At 33.1% G+C, this 21,782-nt stretch overlaps 1 protein-coding gene across 1 annotated transcript; it reads left to right on the plus strand.

Moving 5' to 3' along the window:
• Positions 1-358: 358 nt before the first annotated feature.
• LOC126892089 (zinc finger protein 235-like) lies at positions 359-20,819 on the plus strand. The gene is made up of 2 exons (XM_050661525.1): positions 359-1,232; positions 16,622-20,819. Exons 1-2 carry the CDS (start codon positions 1,007-1,009, stop codon positions 17,944-17,946), a joined length of 1,551 nt encoding a protein of 516 aa, XP_050517482.1. The 5' UTR covers positions 359-1,006; the 3' UTR covers positions 17,947-20,819.
• Positions 20,820-21,782: the final 963 nt, after the last annotated feature.

A 21,782-nucleotide genomic window follows, 5' to 3' on the forward strand; every position in this document is an offset into this window, starting at 1 on the left:
TTCTTGTTCAATTTATTGTTGATGTAAAGTGGACTTAACATGTTCATTAAACATCACTTCAGCTTCAAAACCTTCCCCAGAATCGATATCTGACATTAAATCGTTGTCTTCTATGAAAAAAGAAAATAATAAATTATCCATTTTTATAAGATTAATTTGAAAAAAAAAAGAATTAATAATTATTTAAACGGAAATCAAGATTCACAGGTACTAATAGCGTAAATTGTGGATTATTCTATTATTGAATCATCAGCTGATCTCATAGCAGTGACCAGTAAAAGTGAAAACAATCCTAACTGCGCAAGTCAGTACAAATAGTTTCTGCTTGGAGGCATGTATCAAAAGGGCCGTTCAGTTACCGATTTCGAAGCGGTACATGGATCGCTTGGAACAACACGGTGTACGATACCAATCATCGTTCATGTTCGCTTGGAACGCATTTTTTATAATGCGCATGACGAGGGCAGTACGAAGGACGGTTTTCATGTCACTTGGAACGCGCCTATTGTGTGCTGGCACAATGCATCGACTTTTTTAAATTTACCGCGCATTGACTGTTACCCGTACAATTGGCAACGTTGGATCAAGTGTGCGAATTAAGGTTTCGTGGAATCCCTTTCCAAATCACGTGATATAATATGGCTGCTGGATGGCAAAACTGTCATCCATAGGCGTATCCAATTATTAAACCACTTCATATTTAAATTGCTATCACAATTTCACAGATTTCGCTACACAATTAACAAAAACACAAAACCAAACAGCATATTCTTTACAAATTTGTCAATATTTAATGTAAACATTAGATACGCGATGACCACCCCCCTTATCTATGTCTATGGCCATGTCAGTTTAGCCATCCACCATCACCATCCACCGGCCACCACTGACAGTTCATTGGAATCCCTAATTACTCCTCCAAAAACAAGTGACTTTGTTTTTTGTGTAAAATTATTATTGGATTCATTGGATTGGAATTCATAAAATCGGAATCGAGTGTGATAAAATGGAAGTAAAGCAAGAAAGTAGCGAGGAAACATGTAAAATAGAAAGAGAGTATAATGACTTGGATGATGCCCTTTTGGATGTCTTTAAATTTGAAATTAAGGAAGAATCTAATAGGCTTGATACATATGATTCGTTAGACTTGAAGGAGTGTCCTATAAATACTGAAATAGAACAACATGGAAGTAAACTCGACCCATTTGAAGAAGACCAAAAAACTGACAAAGGTTAGTAAAAAAAATATGGTAAAAATATTTAGTAACTACAGTAAAACCTCCATAAGGACCTCGGATACCATCAATGGTGCTACAGCCCTATGAAAGAGCCTAGACCAGAGGTTCCCAACCAGTGTGCTGCGCCACACTGGTGTGCCCTGAGGTCCCTGTAGGTGTGCCGTGAAATTTGAATATACTCACTATCATTATAGAGATTATTTACCCAAGTGTGCCGTGGCTGAACCAGTTTTTAAGTTAGTGTGAAGTTAAAAAAAATTTGGGAACCACTGGCCTAAACCTTCATAAGTCTATTATGCCAGTCAGTCCTATCCATTGCCAGTTTGCTGTGCCTATTTTTCTCCCATTCTCATCTACACCACCCTTCCATCTGAGTTTTGGCTTACCCCTATATATCCTACTGGTTGTGACATAAGGATTCTTCTAGAATGGTTGTTCTGCTGTGATCTTTCATCTTTAGGGTGAGTTAAGAGCATAAATAAAGCATGGAATAAAGCTTTTTTCATGCTATATCTAGAATTAAAAGCACACTATCCATCTCGGCATTAATGAAAGTTTATTATAGCCTTGCTTACAGCCACATGTGCTATAATGTAATTTTGTGGGGAACTCAGTAGATAGTAACAAAGTGTCCATTACCCAAAAAAAAAAAATTGTCCATAAATTTTTTAATTTGGATTATCAACAATCGTATAAACCAGTGTTTCCCAACCTTTTATGCCTGGCGACCCACTTTCTGACGTTTTTTCATATTCGCGACCCATCCCTCACTCATGAAAACAAAGAACACGGTTACTGTACGCTACTCAGCTACTGTAAGAGCCACGGCGCGACCCATCTGAAATCCGCCTGCGACCCACCGGTTGGAAAACGCTGGTGTAAACCAATTTTTATTAAACATTAAATTTTAACTTTCTACTGTCTATATATCTATAAATGTTTACTTTATATAAAAGAGGAAATCAATACATTTCCAGTTAATTCAGACAATCACAATTACAATACAAGAAGTGTTGAATCTTTATGAGTTCCTAAACATAGAACATTGAAATTTCAAAATTGTTTTAGATATATGGGACAGACCTTATACAATCATTTGCCAAAAGCTGTGGAAGAAATACCACTTTTCACTGAATTAAAAAAAATGTTAAAGATTTACTTTTTTGTCAATTTTGTTACATTTTGAATATTCTATTATACACATTATTGTTTTTATACTGAATTCTGTAGTGACGTATCCTATACATTTTTACTGTCTTAAAGGATCAATAAGTATGACTATGACTAAAGATATTTTTACTCATATCAAAAATGAGTAACTCTCACAACAAACTGTACACACTCAAGCCGAGAATCTACTTCTGATTTTTATTCTTACCAGGTGGAGTTCCAATATTTGGATTATAAACTACATGTTCATTTTTATTCATATATTCATACGAGCCAATGTCTACACTCTTGCGAGAACGTTTTGCGACTCCAAATCAACCACAATGAAAGCTTTGACTAATTATTAGTTAGGCTAACTTTCGGATAATCCGAATTATTCAGAATCTGAACAAGTCAAGTCATTTATTCATGTTATATATCCCTTTCAGGCCTGAATTTTTTTTTAGTGAAAATGAAGTTTCCCTTTGAATAAATATGATATACGGTATCTAAAAAAGGTGTAAAAAATGCAGAAAAAAAAATTAATTGTTTGAATCTGTCACAAATGACATGTCATGTTCGTGCGCTCTGGGCTTATGTTCTATGAATGCGGGATCGTAAGTGTATGAAAAAATTCCTTTTTATTAAACGTAAAACACCATTAGGGCCAAATAAAAATTATTTTTATAATTGTTTAATATGCTATTACATACTAACTAAAATAGAACAAACATTTTTTGCTGAAATGTCATGTCTTTCCATTGCCTTTTTGCTGAAGAAGAGCTCGTTGAAGGAACAGGTTCTTCATCCAATACAGGTTCTTCATCTAATACAGTTTCTTCAATATCCTTGTCATCGGTGTTATTTTTAAACATCTAAACGTCAAAAGCAACATCATTTTCGCCATCTAAATCTTCTCTTTCGGACTAGTTACCATCATTTAACACCTCTAGAGCCAAATCGTGGGTGAGAGGCACACCTGTAATAATTAGAAAAACTACTTTTATCATTAAAATATAGAAAAATTAATAAAAAGTCAAACCAATAAATATTTAGTATTTTAATTTCCTGCTTTGAAAATTGAATGTGTGACGGCAACTCACTATCGTGATATTCAAATTTTACGGGACAAGATCTCTACAAACAAACCAATAATTTCTTAAATCTTGTTTATTATCTTGAAGTTGAAACTTTATCTATACCACAACCCCGTTACAATAACATAAACACTTATAAAAAACAAGATATCTTTTACTTACCTTTACCTGTCGTCAAAATACACAGCCTTCTTTATAGGATATTCTATTGCAAACTAAGCGCAAATTCGTTAAACAATTTCAGTTACTCTGATAATACACGATAGACACAACATATTGATATCATCTTTCCTAGTAAAAATATGTTTATTTTGATATTGATACCCACATAAACATGAGCTCACGATCGTGTGAGCCGGTCACGAAAGGGATATACAAAAGTACTTACCATCGTCAAAAAACAGTGTACAACTTTGGTTCACAGATATAAAATACAAATATAAAAACACAAGGCATAATATGAAATAATACATACATTAATGAAGACAAACATTTTCTGGGTTCCTAAGAATAAACAAAGAACAATTCAACAATTCACAACCCTGTTCCAAACATTAAAGTTAACATTTAAAAATTCGTCACTGCTGTAAAATGCTTAACTAATGAGAAAATTCTTTAGTGATTTTCTAAATTGTAAAATTGGCAATTCAGTTATTTCAGTAGACAGCTTGTTGTAAAATATTACACTATAACTGCCTTATTAATAAAAATTGCTTAGTATGACGTTAGTCTAAGACTAGTTTTAGTCCAAGATTAAGCGAGTAGTAACTTCATTTTAAGAATGTTATTAATGAATATGGACTAAGCTCAGACTAACTAAACCTTCCTTAGTCCTATTGTTTATTTTTAACCAAGAGGGGTGATTCAAACATAGATATCGATGGCTTAGTGTGAAAACCTCGTATCTCAATTTTTTTCGAAAATGACATTTTGGTGGTTTTAGTTTGAAAACCTTGTATCTCACCATTTACAACTGTTAGAAAAAATCCAAATACAGTAGACTATTTTCTACAGCCGAAAAAAGAAACCACATATATCAATTGCTCTCTTGATTTAGTGTGAATACCACGTATATATAACCAAGAATTTGGTACTTAATTTGAAGTGTTTGTTTGACAGATTCTACTTGGAGAAGTGTTTTTTGTGAACAACAAAATGTAGTCCGGCATGTAGAAACATTTTATGAACCTTAAATCAAAAGATTTGTATTGTATCGACCTAGTATTTGGAGGTGTGCAATAAGCTATGAAAAATGAAAACCTTGTAAATAATAATAAACACAACCTCATTTGAGATGAAAAACACGTATATCAAGATATACGAGGTTATCATAGTTACTTGGTGAAAGGCTCTATATACTGCAAGGATATTTACGTGTTTTTCATAGTTAATCTTTGTATTTCCAATTTAATAGCGGTATTTAACACTTTTAGCTCTGGGCCAATATCAGATATTTGTCTCAATGTGCTCGACATAAAAATATGTAACGTAATTTTTGTTTTTATGTTATATTATGCTGAAAATCAGTTTTTTGCCTCTCCTGTAAAATTGTCATTTAATGAGATACGAGGTTTTCACACTAAGCCATCGATATATAATACTCTAGATTGCGCCCTGTCATCTTAAAATGGGTGACGGCTGCGACAGAGATAAATGAGCCTATTTGGTCGGTAGTCTCTTCTTAATTTAAGGGGAATATCGACGACTTGACTACCCCACTTTATCGAGTATTATGTATTGACAGTTCGAGCGGGTGGTGACGAGAAATGGTGTTTAGTCTTCGTTATTAATTGGACGAAAGTCATTCGTTATTAATATAAATTCGGCCTTATTCAAATGATGTGAATATTGTTTGTTTTGCTTCTACCTTTTTAAAAAGTTATAACAATAGTTTCATAAATAAAAATAATGTCTAATTACTTATAATTGAATCGGACGACACCAGTCCAGTAAAAACATTACGAACAAAACTACAATATAACTCTGAATTTTGATGTCATCCATTTCATCCATCTTTCGACTATATAGTTAGTTTTCTTTGCTCTTCTGTAAAATTAGGAATATGTGACTCGTGTTGTTTTTGAAATGGGCGATTTAAATTAATAAATCGATGGTACATTATGTTGATATTAATTATTGGTAATTTGTACGAATATTTTTAACAATTACTTTATACTATTCTACCATTAACTTATTAAAAAAAAATAACATTGGCTTTTATATTTTTAAAAATCTATAGGTACCTACACAGTTTTTCTTATTTGTTATATATTTCTTTGCATAGATTTATTTTAGAGATGTAATAATATCTAATAAACGCAATATTGATTAAATTAAAAATAAAAAAAGTAAAGATTGGTATGGGATTCGAACCACGATTATTCACCTCCGAAGATTAAAGACCAGTTCTCGTCGCCATCCGTTTGAACTGTCAAAACATTTAAATAATACTCGATAGAGTAGGATAGTAACGTCGTCGATACTCCCCTTGAATTAGAAAGAGACTACCGACCAAATAGGCTCATTTATCTCTGTCGCAACCGTCACCCATTTTAAGATGGCAGGGCGCAATCTAGAGTATTATATATCTATGGATTCAAATTTACCGAGCTGTATTGCTTGTTTGTAATTGGTCCAACCACAGGCAAGTTTACTCCACTGTTATAAAATTGTGACACTAGTGACATTTCATGTGTTAATTAAGTTATATCAGCGATTTTTGTGTTCTCTGTGTTATTCCTTTAATTTTTAGGTTTTTAGTCTGCTTTTATATAAAAAGCAGTTGTTTTTGGAAGTCTTTAGCGGCATATTAATTTAATATATTTATGGATTACCGTTGAGGGTTGACTAGATTAACTAAAAAAGAAGATGTATTTGGTTATTATTTTAGTGACTTTCTTGAGTGTGAATCTGTCTTTTTAGTTTACTCCTCCTGGTTAAAAAATAAACTATAGTTACAACAAATTTATGTTGGCAACCCTTGCGAAAAAGAAGAAAAATGTAGAGAATTTAACCTTTGTTTTCTTGTCTAAGGAATTTGACCGAACAGCCAGCTATTCGGTGCCATTTCTGCATAAATTTTTGTTGGCCTGTTCTGAGAAGGTGCTACCTGGTGTATTTATATTTTAAATGATTGTTTTATATTTCATATTATCTGCTGTACCTTTTGAAAATCGGTATTTGACAAGGGGACTATCCTTCCCCTGATTTCTATCCTCATTCAATTCCTCTATTAATCTTAAATCATTGATAAAATAATCTTTTTCCATTATCAATAATAATATAATAATATTATACAGTATGTCCCTGTAAGTTGTATCCATATGGAAAACTTTTTTATTATTAATTTTACAGAAAAAAGTTATTCTTCATAAAAAGCTCTGCATGGTCCAAAGCCTAAGATTTAACCATCAAATATCATTTTTTTTTAATATTATACGAGGTATGTCAAAAAGTTTGAATTTTTTTTGAAAAATTATGGATGACTAACATTGTTTTCAGTTATTTCAATTCTGATAACTCTTTTATTATTAATTTTACGAAAAAACGTGACTCTTAATAAAAAGTTCTGGATAGTCTAAAACCTGAAATCAACTATCTTATATGAAATTTTATCAGTTTTATACGAGGTATGTCAAAAAAGATAAATTTAGATCAAAAGTAAAGTGCCTTTATAGTTCAGAATATTTCAATTAAAAGGATGTAATTACATAATGGAACATAGTTTTAATTCTAAATAACTTTTCCTAATAACAATTTTCGCTATTGTGAAAAATAAACGTATTTTACTCTTGAGCGAAATTCATATTTTTTGACATACCTCGTATAAAATTGATAAAATTTGACATAAGATGATTGTATTTAAGGATTTAGACCAGGCAGAACTTTTTATCAAGAATCACTTTTTTTCGTAAAATTAATAATAAAAGAGTTATCTGAATTAAAATAACTGAAAATAATGTTAGTTATCCAAAAATTTTCAAAAAAAATTTTTTTCAATTAGAAGGATGTAATTACATACTAGAATATAGTTTTTAATTCCAAACAACTTTTCATAATAGCAATTTTCAATATTGTCAAAAATAATGCTACTTTACTCTTGAGTGAAATTCAAACTTTTTGACATATCTCGTATAATATTCAAAAAATTTGACATTTGATGGTTAAATTTTAGGTTTTGGACCAAGCAGAGCTTTTTATGAAGAATAACTTTTTTTCGTAAAATTAATAATAAAAAAGTTTTCCATATGGATACAACTTACAGGGACATACTGTATAAAAGCAAGCAAAAGCAAATAATGTCTTTAGCAAGTTTTTAAGGTTATGAATACAAAACTTCACGTTAGTCTCTCTTTAAACCTGCTCTTACCTCGGATTAAATGTAGGTCCCAGACTAGAAAGGGTCCATTGTTAGTCGCTGTTTATTAATAGGAAAAATGAATGTTATTGACTTAGGCCTCGGACTAAAGTTAGTCGGACGTTAGTCCATGTTTATTAATAAGAGTGTAAGAGTTTGGTCCATCTCTACTTCTTTGGAGCCTGGAGTATTAAGGCATGCTTATTCCTGGTTTCATTCATATCGGTGTACATCCTCATGTCTTCAATGACAATGTATATTTTGTTTTACATGAACAATACTCTCTAGAATAAATAGCGAAGACAGAGTTAGTATGTGCAGTGCAACAAATGCTTGCCGACATTCTTTCTGATAGGAGAGGCCTGCAATTATCCGTACTATTCTTCTCTGAATACGAAAGACATCTTTGGCTTCAGCACTGTGACCTAATGTCAAAATTGCATAGCTAATGTGTCAATGACACAGTGCAAAATAGGCCTGTTGTAAAGTTAACTGAGATACACACTCAGAAAGTCTTCTAATAAGAAAAGTAGCAGTTCCTAACTTAGCAACAAGGGACCTTATATGAGCTTTTCAACATAGTCCTGCATCCAAGTAAACCCCCAAAATTTGTATTTGTTTGTCTGCATCTCGGGATGGAAGCTGTCTTGTTGAAAAAATCAAAGACTGGGTTTTACTGAGGTTTAGAAGCAACATATTTGCTGCAAACCATTGTTCTGCCTTATCATGTGCTGCTCGTTTTGATGCCTCTATTGCTGCATTACAATCCCAATCTTTGCAGGTAATAGTAGTATCATCAGCAAAAGGAGTAAATGAACTGATAAGGTCTGTCTGTGGAAGATCATTAATATAAATTAGAAATAAAAGTGGTCCCAATATTGACCCTTGAGGTAATCTGATATTTATAGATCTCTCTCCCGACTTCATTTTACCCACCTGCACACTCTGCTTGATATTGAAGAGATAGCTGGAGATCATTGCAACGCTACTATCTCCAAACCCATGATCCCATATCTCTCCAATTTCCTGAGAAGTAGTTCATGTGAAACACAATCAAAAGCTTTGCTCAGGTCACAGAATGTAGCCGACAGATAGCAGCTCTGCTCTAAAACCTCTTGAGTCTTCATCACTAAGTCCATGATGGCTTTTGTTGTATTTAGACCCCTTCTAAAACCAAACTGACTACTTGTAAACAAATTTTTGGATTCAAAATACTTACTGCTGGGCTTAGAGGATTACCCATAATAAGTCCTGCACTGTTGTTTGTGTATATTTGATTATTGATTTCAAAATAGTTCAAGAAGGTGTAAAATTTCAGATGCAATGCTAGGATTTATACTACTATGGCCTAAAAGACTTATTGTCGTTAGCATGATACATAGAGTGACAGAAATTCCCATGACAAAAAATAACTTCGAGACAGAACTAAACATCATTAAGCAAATAGCAGTAAACAATGGCTATAACGAACAAACAGTTAACAAAATTTTAAACCACAAACTCCATAAGAAAGCCCTGAAATTAGTGTATCCACCACCACAGAATGAACCCAGTACCTTCTGCTCTCTCACATATACTGGCAAGATAACAACAAAAATAGCCAGATACATAAAAAAAGAAAGGAATAACACCATCTTTCAAAACTAACAACAACTTAAGCAAATATATTAAGAACAATAAAAGCCGAAAGAGAAAGCAACTACAGAGTGGTGTGTACAAACTAACTTGTGGTGACTGGCCGAAAACTTACATCGGTCAAACTGGCAGAACCTTTGACAAACGGAGAGCAGAACACAAAAGGGCTTTCAACAATAGAAAAACAGACACTTCTACATACGCAATTCACCTTCTAGATCATAATCATTATTTCAATGAAGAGTTTCAAATTCTGCATATTAAAAGTAAAAGCCTTAAGCTTTCTTTTTTAGAATCTATGGAAATTAATAAATTGAAAAATACAGATATAATTCTGAATGACCAACTCGAGACAAACAGCTCCCCACTCCTCAACCTCTTCAGTTACAGACTTAAAAAGGCAAACACATTGTAAACTCTATCACTTGAAAAAGCACTCTGCCGAAACAGCTGTAGTCACATAGTTGTAATAAGTTTTGTGGAAGTATAGAAAACAAAGGTTTTCAGTGTTTTATTGTTAGATAAAATGAACTTCCATCAAGTAACGGTCGAATCCATCAATTAATTTAAATAATGTTGCTATGAAGAAAAATTTGTTGAATTTATTTGACATCAAGATTGTACTGGTGGGTTATGATGTTGTGGCGTACAAAACCGAATTTATATAAAAAAAGTTACAAAATGTACCACATATAAATCAGACGTACACCCGGAAAGAAAAGTACTATACGGTGACAGTCTGGGAATGGCTCGCGGCTAGACAAAACAGTGGAGATGGTCGTGCGGTCAACAAAACAAAAATACAGTCCAACCTGCCATATCCGGACCTGTCATATCCGGACGGTTCTGTCGTCCGGATCTACCGAAATCTACCTAGAAAGGCAGTCGTGCTGTTGGAAAACGCACCCTCTCATCCTGATCCAAAAGAACTTACAAGATGGCGAAATAATGTATTATAGAATTTATAAAACGTGTCTGTCGACGAAAGTTATTGACGGCGTTGATTACTGGAATGTATGAAGGAGAAAACGTTTCAGAGACTATAAAAGAAGTGGTCTTGATTGGTATCCGGATTTTTTCATATCCGGATCGGTCTGTCGCCACATTGATCCGGATATGGCAGGTTTTACTGTAATCTGAAGTTATATAAGGGGCGCCAGGTAAATTGGCCCACAGCCTTCCCTACGTTACTATTTAATAAACCACCAACTTACCAATAGGTTTACTACCAAAATACTAAGTATAGTATACAACCTGAATAAATAAAAAAATAAATGAAATTGTCTGAGATCAGCAATTAGTCAATTTTAATAAATATATTCCCAAGATATTTGAAAACAATTACATATTACAATATTTTATTTAACTTTACCATCCGCTAAAAAAGGTATTAAAACGCGGCTTCTAATTGCCTAACAAAAATTCACAAAAATATTTCTAAATAGTTAATTACACGATGAAAGGTAAGATGTATCTAAATTACCAAACGCTAAGGGGACTGGTATGTGATTCCATACCATAAATAAATAATAATTAACCCCAATTGCGTGCCTGCGCAGAAAATAATATAAACAAAGAAAGTGAATCTATTTCAAACGTTTAACCCCCCTTAGACGCAGTTTACAAAAATATAGTAAGTGTAAATATTAAACGTGTGTTATTATTAAACATAATAAATCGCAATAAATCTTTAAGTATGATACTATGTAAATTATGTATAAATTGAAATGACAAAACGACCCGCAAATAATCTAATAAAAACTATATGTCCCATAACAAAAACAGACGGCGCTTAATCTTCCGTCAAAAATAAAGATTGATCCATACCTCGAATTTTCATTCACATAAATAATAATATACTTCACCGCGTGACTTCCTAGTTATAGGACAGTGTACCTCCAATTTAAAAGTACCTACCATTCGTAAATCCACTGCGACTTAGATAGATATAGGCCAGGGTAATAAGACAAAAATATGCCCTGTTCGTGACACTCGAGCAGCCAGAGTACTGAAGCGTTTTTTCGACAGGTAATACCTATAAGAGCAAATTGTAACTATTTCCTGCTTAGGATCTGGCGGCCATTTTTATTTATAAACAATTAACTGCCAAAAATGGCATTTTTCCCTTTTTTTTTTCAAATGAATGGAAAACAGTGGAACTTCTGATTTTTTTAGTACAAATATCTTTGAGATTATGGAAAAAGCTTTAAAATGACATATTACAAAGATTGATATACTCATTTATTGTTAATATAATTGCGAAAAAAGGTCGGAATTGCAAAAAAAAATTATTTTCGCAATAACTGCTGTAAAAATTAGTGTACAGATTTGAAATTTTTGTCAAATGAGAGTTCTTTGGTGCTTAATATGTGATAAAAATGTCAAAGCGATTCATTCAATTGTTTAAATTTTATTCAAATTGTTTATCCCAGAGAGCATTTTTTTGCAATAACATAAGTCAGAAAAAAATGACGTTAGAACCATTCCACAGGTGTCAAATGAAAGAGCATGAGCTATATTTTCAACTTGGTTTAAAGAAAGCAAATAAAAAATGCATTTATTAGTAATAATTATGCAAAAGTATCGTAAATCTTTCCTTATAAAGTTTTTGAATAACTGTTACCAAAAAAATTAACTTTTTTACCCTGTTTTAAGTGCACAACTACCAAGTAATGTTATTTATATCATAATTGATAAAAAGTTGTAATAAATATATAGAATTTCTTATATAACAAAATAAAAAGTTTATAAGGAAAGATTTACGATACTTTTGCATAATTTTATTTATTACTAATAAATGCATTTTTTATTCGCTTTTTTTAAACCAAGTTGAAAATATAGCTTATGCTCTTTCATTTGACACCTGTGGAATGATTCTAACGTCATTTTTTTCTGACTTATGTTATTGCAAAAAAAATGCTCTCTGGGATAAACAATTTTAATAAAATTTAAACAATTAAATAAATCGCTTTGAAATTTTTATCACATATTAAGCACCAAAGAACCCTTATATGACAAAAATTTCAAAGCTGTACACTAATTTTTACAATAGATATTGCGAAATTAATTTTTTTTGCAATTCCGACCTTTTTTCGCAATTATATTAACAACAAATGAGCATATCAAACTTTGCAATACGTCATTTTAAAGCTTTTTCCATAATCTCAAAGATATTTGTACTAAAAAAACCATAACCATAACCAAAAAAACCACTGTTTTCCATTGATTTGAAAAAAAGGGAAAAATGCCATTTTTTGGCACTTAATTGTTTATAAATAAAAATGGCCGCTAGATCCTACGCAGGAAATAGTTACAATTTGCTCGTATAGGTATTACCTGTCGAAAAAACGCTTCAGTACCCTGGCTGCTCGAGTGTCATGGAAAAAACCTTATTACCCTGGACTAATAGTAACTCCAAAAATACGATGTACCGGTGTACCGGGTGTCCCAATAAGAATGGCTCTCGGCCATATCTCAGGAACCGTTTATAGTAGAGCTTTGAAATAAAAAATTTTATAACAAAAGTTGCCTCAGGAAAAGCCTGGAAATTATTTTCATAATTGTGGGTCCACCGCTAGAGGGCGTAATTGAATATCAAAAATAAAAAAATCTAAAATTTACAAAATTTTCCTAATGAAGGGGCACTGGAAATCCGATTATTGTATTCTCCATCAAATTCTGCGCATATTTGATTTAACAAGTTTAACTCTACCTTTGGAAATAAGAGGTGGGGGTGAGTGGGAACCTTGTTATGAAAAAATGGCTGTAAGTCCGGTTCTGCTAAATCAAATTTTGAAAACTGGGTCTTGTTGAAGACAGATCTTTTTCTTCAATGTAAGCGTGATAATTCTGAACCATCCTAATAAGTAATAAGCCAGCTGGGAGGCGTTATTTAATTTTTTTCAGAAATCTAGTTTTCTTTGGAAAATATTAAATACAAGTATGCATTTTTAATCATACTTTATAAAATTAGATTAAATTAGCAATAGAATAGCGAAAACCGCATGTCGATACCTTTTTTCTATCTCAAGATATCTCGAGAAACGTGTAAATTTTATACATAACTGTTACTATCACCAGTAAACTAAGTTAATGAAAAGTAGTGTGCTGTGGAAAAAAACAAAATAACATTTTCCAGATGTCAACGTATAAAAATATAATTAATTAAAACAACAATATAAAGAAAAACAATACTATTAAAATTAAATATAACACAGAACAAAAAGAACTTCTTAGTGACGACCTAAATATTCAAATTGTTGCCCATCATACACTACTCTAGAATACATTATCCAGAGAATACTAAACGCCATTCAAAGCATATCGAGAGCAGAAATTGAGACTGCTGTTCAATCTACTCATGAAAGAGTAAATGTTTGCAACGAAAATGATGGGCAAAAATTTGAACGTTTGTGTCATCACTAAATAGTTGTTTTTATTTCTTTGTAATAGGGCTTTTCAACGCTTCTCATTTGTTTCGAGCCTCTGTCATATGCCGTATAATCCGTGTATAATATTAATATACGAGATATGAACGAGGCTCGAAACAAATGAGAAGCGTTGAAAAGACCTAATATACGTTGACAGCTGGAAAATGTTTCTTTGTTGTTTCCATAGCACACTACTTTTAATGAATTTCGTTTACCGGTGACAGTAACAGTTATGTTTTTAAATTTACACGTTTTGTAAGATATCTCGAGATAGAAAAAAGGTATTAACATGCGGTTTTCGCTATTCTGTTGCTAATTTTGTCTAATTTTGTAATATGGTATTAAAAATGCATGTTTGTATTTAATATTTTCCAAGGAACACTAAATTTCTGAAAAAAATTAAATAACGCCTTCTAGCTGGCATATTACTCAGTAAGTTGGTTCGAAATCATAACTTTTACATTGACGAAAAAGATCTGTCTTCAACAAGACCAAGTTTGCAAAATTTGATTAAGCAGAACCGGACTCACAGCCAGTCTTTCATAACAAGGTTCCCACTCACCCCCACCTCTTATTTCCAAAGGTAGACCTAAACTTGTCAAATCAAATATGCGTAGAATTTTATGAAGAATACGACGATCGGATTTCCAGTGCCCCTTCATTAGGAAAATTTTGTAAAATTTAGATTTTTTAATTTTTGATATTCAATTACGCCCTCTAGCGGTGGTCCCACAATTATGAAAATAATTTTCAGGCTTTTCCTGAGGCAACTTTTGTTATAAAATTTTTTATTTCAAAGCTCTACTATAAACGGTTCCTGAGATATGGCCGAGAGCCATTCTTATTGGGACACCCGGTACATAGACTTGTATTAAAATGTTGAACAAGTTGGAAATTACAGCCTGACAGGAACAAAAAAAGAACCCTGAAGAAGAAAACACTGATTACCATACGTGTTTAAAATAATTATTTGGAAATATAGATATTGATTTTAACAATTGTTTATCTGCCTTTTGGCAATACTTAAGAAAAACTTGTAAAAGCAAAGAAAAAAACTTTGCGACAACTTAGAATGTATGGCAACTTATGAAAATATGAATACCTTTCTAGAGATGGGATAAAAAATAACTACAACTTTTTAATTAATTAAAAACGAACTGTTCTAACACTCACCCTTTTTAGCCAGATTAGGGGTTTAAAATATCCCAAATTGGACTCGTGATTAAAGGCTAATTTCTTGATTTAGATGCGACTCCGGGGTAGACACGTGCACACAAAATCCGCTTTTAGCGAAATTGTGGATATTCCCAAAAATCCTTCCACGAAGGCGGCAAATCCCCTTGAATATCCACAAGGTTCGTACTAGTCCAGATCCCACATGGAACAGCAGCAAAAAAAACAAAATGCCGTTTTTAACCAGCACGACCTTTTAGGTACAACTAGGTCTGGATCCCGCGTATGAAAAAAAAGTTGATTAATAGCAAGCTGAAAATTTGTTAATAGCTTAAGGGTGTCTAGTCGGACAAACTTTGATATATAGGAACACTGGAACAGGGAAGTTTTAATTGTGGAACATGTTAAAAATTTGGAACGGTCAGACCACGAAAACGGCATATGTATTTTGTCAGACAGAACTGACTTAAACTCTCCGAACAGAGATTAAACTCTCATGCAAAAATCAGACTGCTATTTATAACCAAATGGGCGTTTTTATGAGTGGAACATGTAGAATATATGTCAAATGACAGGAATTATGACAGGTGATAAATAACAGTCTGATTTTTGCATGATAGTTTAATCTCTGTTCGGAGAATTTAAATCTGTTCTGTCGGACAAAATAAATGTGCCGTTTTCGTGGTCTGACCGTTCCAAATTTTTAACCTGTTCCACAATTAAAACTGCCCCTGTTCCAGTGTTCCCATATATCAAAGTTTATCCGACTAGACACCCTTAAGCTATTAACAAATTTTCAGCTTGCTATTAATCAACTTTTTTTTCATACGTAGGATCCAGACCTAAACGTTCAAACCCAAAATCACGTTCTCCTCCGTTGTGTTCCCGAACGTTTGACACACGGAGGTCACCGAATAATACCGAAATTCAAACATTTAAATTTTGTGATCCTAAATATTCCAAGATATCTCTAGGAAGAACGATCTAAATTAGTTTCTTCACAAAAGAGGACATTTTCCCTTCAAAACAATTTGATAGGCATTACCCCTATTTAAAAACTACTACGGTTTCATTTTCGCCACCTTGATTATAATATATTATAGGCAACCGATTAAACATGTCAAGAATTGTTTAAACTTTTGAAAATAGAGGTGGGACTTCCTACTTCAAATTTGGAACGTAACAATGTCATTAAATCTATGACGTGCATGCTTAATCGTTTGACTTTAAGGGCCGGTTGTTCGAACGCTAATCAACAATGATCATTATTAAATATTTAATTACTGTCACCAAAACTGTCAATGTCAACTTTGTTTGGGTCGCTGAAAACATAATTAATTACAATTATGAGATTTATTATTAATTATGTTAATAATTATTGTTATATTAATTGATTATAGTCTCAGAATTGTAATTAATTATGTTTTAACAATTGACATTGTCAGTAATTAATTATTTGATAATGATCATTGTTGATTAGCGTTCGAACAACCGGCCCTTAGTTTACTCAAATAATCACATTATAATTGGTTTGTATTTTAGGTTATTTCCAAAATGAAAACAAAATGGAGATTACGGAGAAACTTGTTGAAGATTCGTCTTACCAAGGAAATGATGTGACTCGACATACTCAAGGGAAAACATTAAATAAAAATATGAAAGATGTGACTGGCGATAGGTCTTATAAATGTGAAATTTGTTTTAAGCAATTTAGTCAAGCAGGTCATTTAAAAGAACATTTGAGAGTGCACACTGGGGAAAAACCTTACAAGTGCGAGATTTGTTTTAAGCAGTTTGCTTATAAATTGCAATTAACTGTTCACATGACAATTCACACAGGAGAAATACCTCACAAGTGTGAAATTTGTTTTAAGCAGTTTCCTAGAGCGCATACTTTAAAAGAGCATTTAAGAATACACACTGGAGAAAAACCATACAAGTGTGAAATTTGTTTTAAGCAATTTAGTCAAGCAGGTCATTTAAAAGAACATTTGAGAGTGCACACTGGGGAAAAACCATACAAGTGTGAAATTTGTTTTAAGCAATTTAGTCAAGCAGGTCATTTAAAAGAACATTTGAGAGTGCACACTGGGGAAAAACCTTACAAGTGCGAGATTTGTTTTAAGCAGTTTGCTTATAAATTGCAATTAACTGTTCACATGACAATTCACACAGGAGAAAAACCTCACAAGTGTGAAATTTGTTTTAAGCAATTTCCTATAGCGCATACTTTGAAAGAGCATTTAAGAATACACACTGGAGAAAAACCATACAAGTGTGAAATTTGTTTTAAGCAATTTAGTCGAGCAGATACTTTAAAAAAGCATTTAAGAACACACACTGGAGAAAAACCTCACAAGTGTGAGATTTGTTTTGAAGAATTTGCTCATAAATATCAATTAACTGTTCACATGGTAGTTCACACAGGAGAAAAACTTCACAAGTGTGAAATTTGTTTTAAGCAATTTAATCAAACAGGTTCTTTAAAAGAGCATTTAAGAGTACACACTGGAGAAAAACCTCACAAGTGTGAAATTTGTTTTAAGCAATTTAGTGAAGTAGGTAATTTGAAAGAACATTTGAGAAGGCACTCTGGAGAAGAACCTCACAAGTGTCAAATTTGTTTTAAGCAATTTACTAGAACAAGTGATTTGAAAAGACATTTCATAGTGCACACTGGGGAAAAACCTCACAAGTGTGAAATTTGTCTTAAACAATTTAGCGAAGCAGGTAATTTGAAAAAACATTTGAGGGTTCATACTGGGGAAAAACCTCACAACTGTGAAATTTGTTTTAAACAATTTGCTCGTAAACATCGATTAACTGTTCACATGACAGTTCACACAGGAGAAAAACCTCAAGTGTGAAATTTGTTTTAAGGAATTTAGTCAAGCAAGTAATTTGAAAGAACATTTGAGAAGGCACACTGGGGAAGAACCTCACAAGTGTCAAATTTGTTTTAAGTGATTTACTAGAACAAGTGATTTGAAAAGACATTTCATAGTGCACACTGGGGAAAAACCTTACAAGTGTGAGATTTGTTTTAAGCAGTTTTACCAAGCAAGTAATTTCAAAGTGCATTTGAGAGTGCACACTGGGGAAAAACCTTTTAAGTGTGAGATTTGTTTTAAAGAATTTGCTCATAAATATCAATTAACTGTTCATACAGGAGAACTACCTCACAAGTGAATCGTTTATTTCAGAAACCACCTAAGAGCGATTTTTTCAACTTTCGGAAAAACTAAACTAAAAAAACTGTTTTGTAGCTTAAGTAGGTATAGGTATCTATAGTATCCTTCAAATATTTTTTTACCAAATCAAAAACATGCTATTGGAATGATCTGTTTTTTTTTAAATTGTTTTTGTCTTAAAATTTTAGAGTTATAAATTTTTGAAAAAATTGCACTTAGGTGGTTTCTGCAACAAAGGGTGTATGAGTGATTTTTTTTAAATCACTATTGAAATTAAGTCAAACCATTAATTTTTTGGAGTGTTTTACAACACCTAAATTGAAAAATATTAATAGACCTGGATCCCGCGTACAGGGCCCCCGCTACCATATGTGCAAAGTGTGCAATGCACACAGGCGCCATATTTTAGGGGCGCCAAAACCCGGTGTCAAAAATTGCAAAAAAAACAAACAAAAAGATTAATTTTAAAATAAAAGTTAAGAAATTAAATAGGATTAATTATAAACACAACGGAATTTTATTAGTATCATCCAGATACTGCCGATTCCCAATTGCGAGAACATGTCAGAAGGCAGGCATTTTAATTTATTTTGTCATGCTTTTATTTTGTTTGTTTTATTTTGATATGTTTGTCTACGTAAAATAATAGTCCATTTACTCACAGTTTTTGCTGTGAATTTTAAAAAACCGCTTATATTGACATGAAATTTGTCATACACATAGCTAACAAGAAAAGAAGTGATATTGTGCCGATGTGTGCTTTTGCCCTGGGGGTAAAAGGGATATTCTTATGGGAATACGCCCGAAAATACCTGGGGTATTCTCGGGGGTGAAAAAACATACGTTCAAAATAAGTCAGGAATGGGACAAACTGACTAATTCTAAGCAACTGTTGGGGACTTGGTCCCGCTATTGATTGCACAATAAATGTAATTAAAGCCAATATACTTTTCAATTTTTATTGTTGTAATAAAACTAACAATTACAACATAAACCAACAGAAAAGTCCCAGCGACCTGTTTTATAATTGACTGTTCTTCGCGACGTTCTAAAACAGAATGAATACAATAACTATGATCTTGACGTTCTACGCAGTTTAATAATTACGCACTATTTTCGCTGTTAGTAAAGTCAACATTTTTTAGGAACGATTCTTAACATATTCCCCCACCTTGAAATATTATTTCAATAAACATAAAGTTAAACAATATATAAAACAAGTAAATTCCCCAATTGGACAAACAAAAATGAATACATAACAATGATTACATATAAATGAGTACATAAAAATTAATACATAAAAAAAAGAATACATAAAAAAGAATACAAAAAATTTTCTTAAACATTGTCAATTGGTAAGGGACATAACTTTGAAATTGATCGCTTGTATTCGCCATTTACAGTTTGAATACGCGCAACCCGCACTTTGTTATCAGGTCCGACATACACTTCCTTTACACGTCCCATCTTCCATTGACAAGGAGGAAGATTGTCTTCCTTCAGCACCACCAATTGTCCAACTTCTAAATTTGGTTTTTCAGTAAACCACTTAACCTTCTGCTGCATTTCGGTAATATAGTCCAAAGACCACCTCGTCCAGAAGTGCTGTTGAAGCATTTGCATATGTTGATACCTAGATAATCGATTTATAGGTATTTCTCGTACATCAGGATCCGGTAATGAGGTGAGTCGTCGTCCAATAAGGAAATGAGAGGGGGTAAGGGACTCAAAATCATCAGGACTTGAGGACAAAGGACATAAAGGTCTTGAGTTAAGGACAGCTTCTATTTGAACTAGAATGGTATAAAACTCCTCAAATGTAAGATTACCATTGCCCAAAATTATTTTTAAGTGTTTTTTACAGGACTTTACGCCCGCCTCCCATAGACCACCAAAGTTTGGAGACTTGGCTGGAATGAAGTTCCAGTTAATACCTTCACTACTGACTGAATTTGTTAAAGACTGTGAATAAGACAATAAAAAAATCTCCCAATAGTTTCAATTCGTTATTTGCCCCAACGAACTGGGTACCATTGTCGGACAAGACCTTTAATGGTTTACCCCTACGTGCAACAAATCTACGAAAGCACGCGATAAACGCCTCTTTTGTCAAGTCCGACACCAACTCAATATGAACTGCTTTAGTAGAGCAGCATACAAACAGACATACATAACATTTTGAAAGTATAGCCTTTCTCCCATACTTATTTTTAATTTGGAATGGACCAGCGTAGTCCATCCCCGTTACATAAAATGGAGGTGATGGCGTTACCCGATCTTTAGGTAAAGGAGCCATTATCTGAGACAGTGGAACTGGCCGGGCCTTGAAGCACTGAATACACCTATGAATGGCATATCGTACCAGATTCCTACCACCAATTATCCAGAACTGTTCACGGATTGAACTCAAAACCGCCTGCGGACCAGCATGTAAGAGACGTTCATGTTCCCATTCAACCAACAACTTTGTTAATGTATGCTTAGAGCTTAATAGAGCTGGATGCTTCTTCGCATACTCCAAACTCGACAACTGTAGTCGACCCCCCACCCTGAGGATACCATTCGTATCAAGAAATGGACTTAACTTGTGTAGGGTATTATTAGACAACAATTGCCCTTTACTAGACAATTCTTTAATCTCTTGCGAAAATGATTCCTTTTGCGCCAACTTAACCAAAATATCCATAGCATGTGTTAACTCTGCAGGAGTTAAAGCACCCAATACTGTCTCTTTATGTAAAAGTTTTGTAAAATATCTTAAACAATAAGCTAAAGACCTTTTTAATCTAATTATGTGACCGAATATATGAAATGGAAACTTATATATGTCCTTAGCATCTTGACAGGTTCCAACATGCACTCTAGTCTCGGGCATATCACTAATTGGTTCAGGAACGGACATAGGCCATTTTTGCTCATCCAACATTAACCAATCTGGGCCATACCACCATCTTTGACACTCCATCAGTTTTGATGGAAAAATACCTCGAGATATGATATCTGCAGGGTTTTGATCCATCCTAACATGTCTCCACTCTTTTGGGTCCGTTAATTCCTGAATTTAGCTTACACGATTTCCCACAAATACCTGAACATCACTAGGTGACATTTTCAACCAACTCAACACCACAGTAGAATCACACCAAAAGACTGTTTTTCTAAAGTTTATAGTCATTGCTTGTTTTACCTTAGCTACCAGCTTACCTAATAACAGGGCTCCACATAGTTCCAGTCTAGGAATAGTTAATCTTTTTAATGGTGCTACCCTTACCTTTGCACACAACAAATGTACTGAAGTATCTCCACATTTATTTACACTTCTCAAATAAACACAACAACCATAAGCATTTATAGAAGAGTCACAAAAGCCATGAATATCAACCACTGATGCACCAGAACATACTACCTGCCTAGGAATTGCTAACTTATTTAATACAATGAAATCTGATTTTAATCTAGACCATTCACCATCCAACTCACAAGGTAATGACTCATCCCACTTCAAATCCAAC

Source organism: Diabrotica virgifera, chromosome 9 (genome assembly GCF_917563875.1).
Source record: "Diabrotica virgifera virgifera chromosome 9, PGI_DIABVI_V3a".
NCBI lineage: Eukaryota > Metazoa > Arthropoda > Insecta > Coleoptera > Chrysomelidae > Diabrotica > Diabrotica virgifera.

What these genes read in the sequence shown, in the direction of transcription:
- LOC126892089 (XM_050661525.1), top strand. Translation starts at nt 1,007, where the DNA reads ATGGAAGTAAAGCAAGAAAGTAGCGAGGAAACATGTAAAATAGAAAGA. An exon ending in AGACCAAAAAACTGACAAAG is followed by an intron (nt 1,233 to 16,621) that starts GTTAGTAAAAAA and finishes TTTGTATTTTAG; the next exon opens with GTTATTTCCAAAATGAAAAC.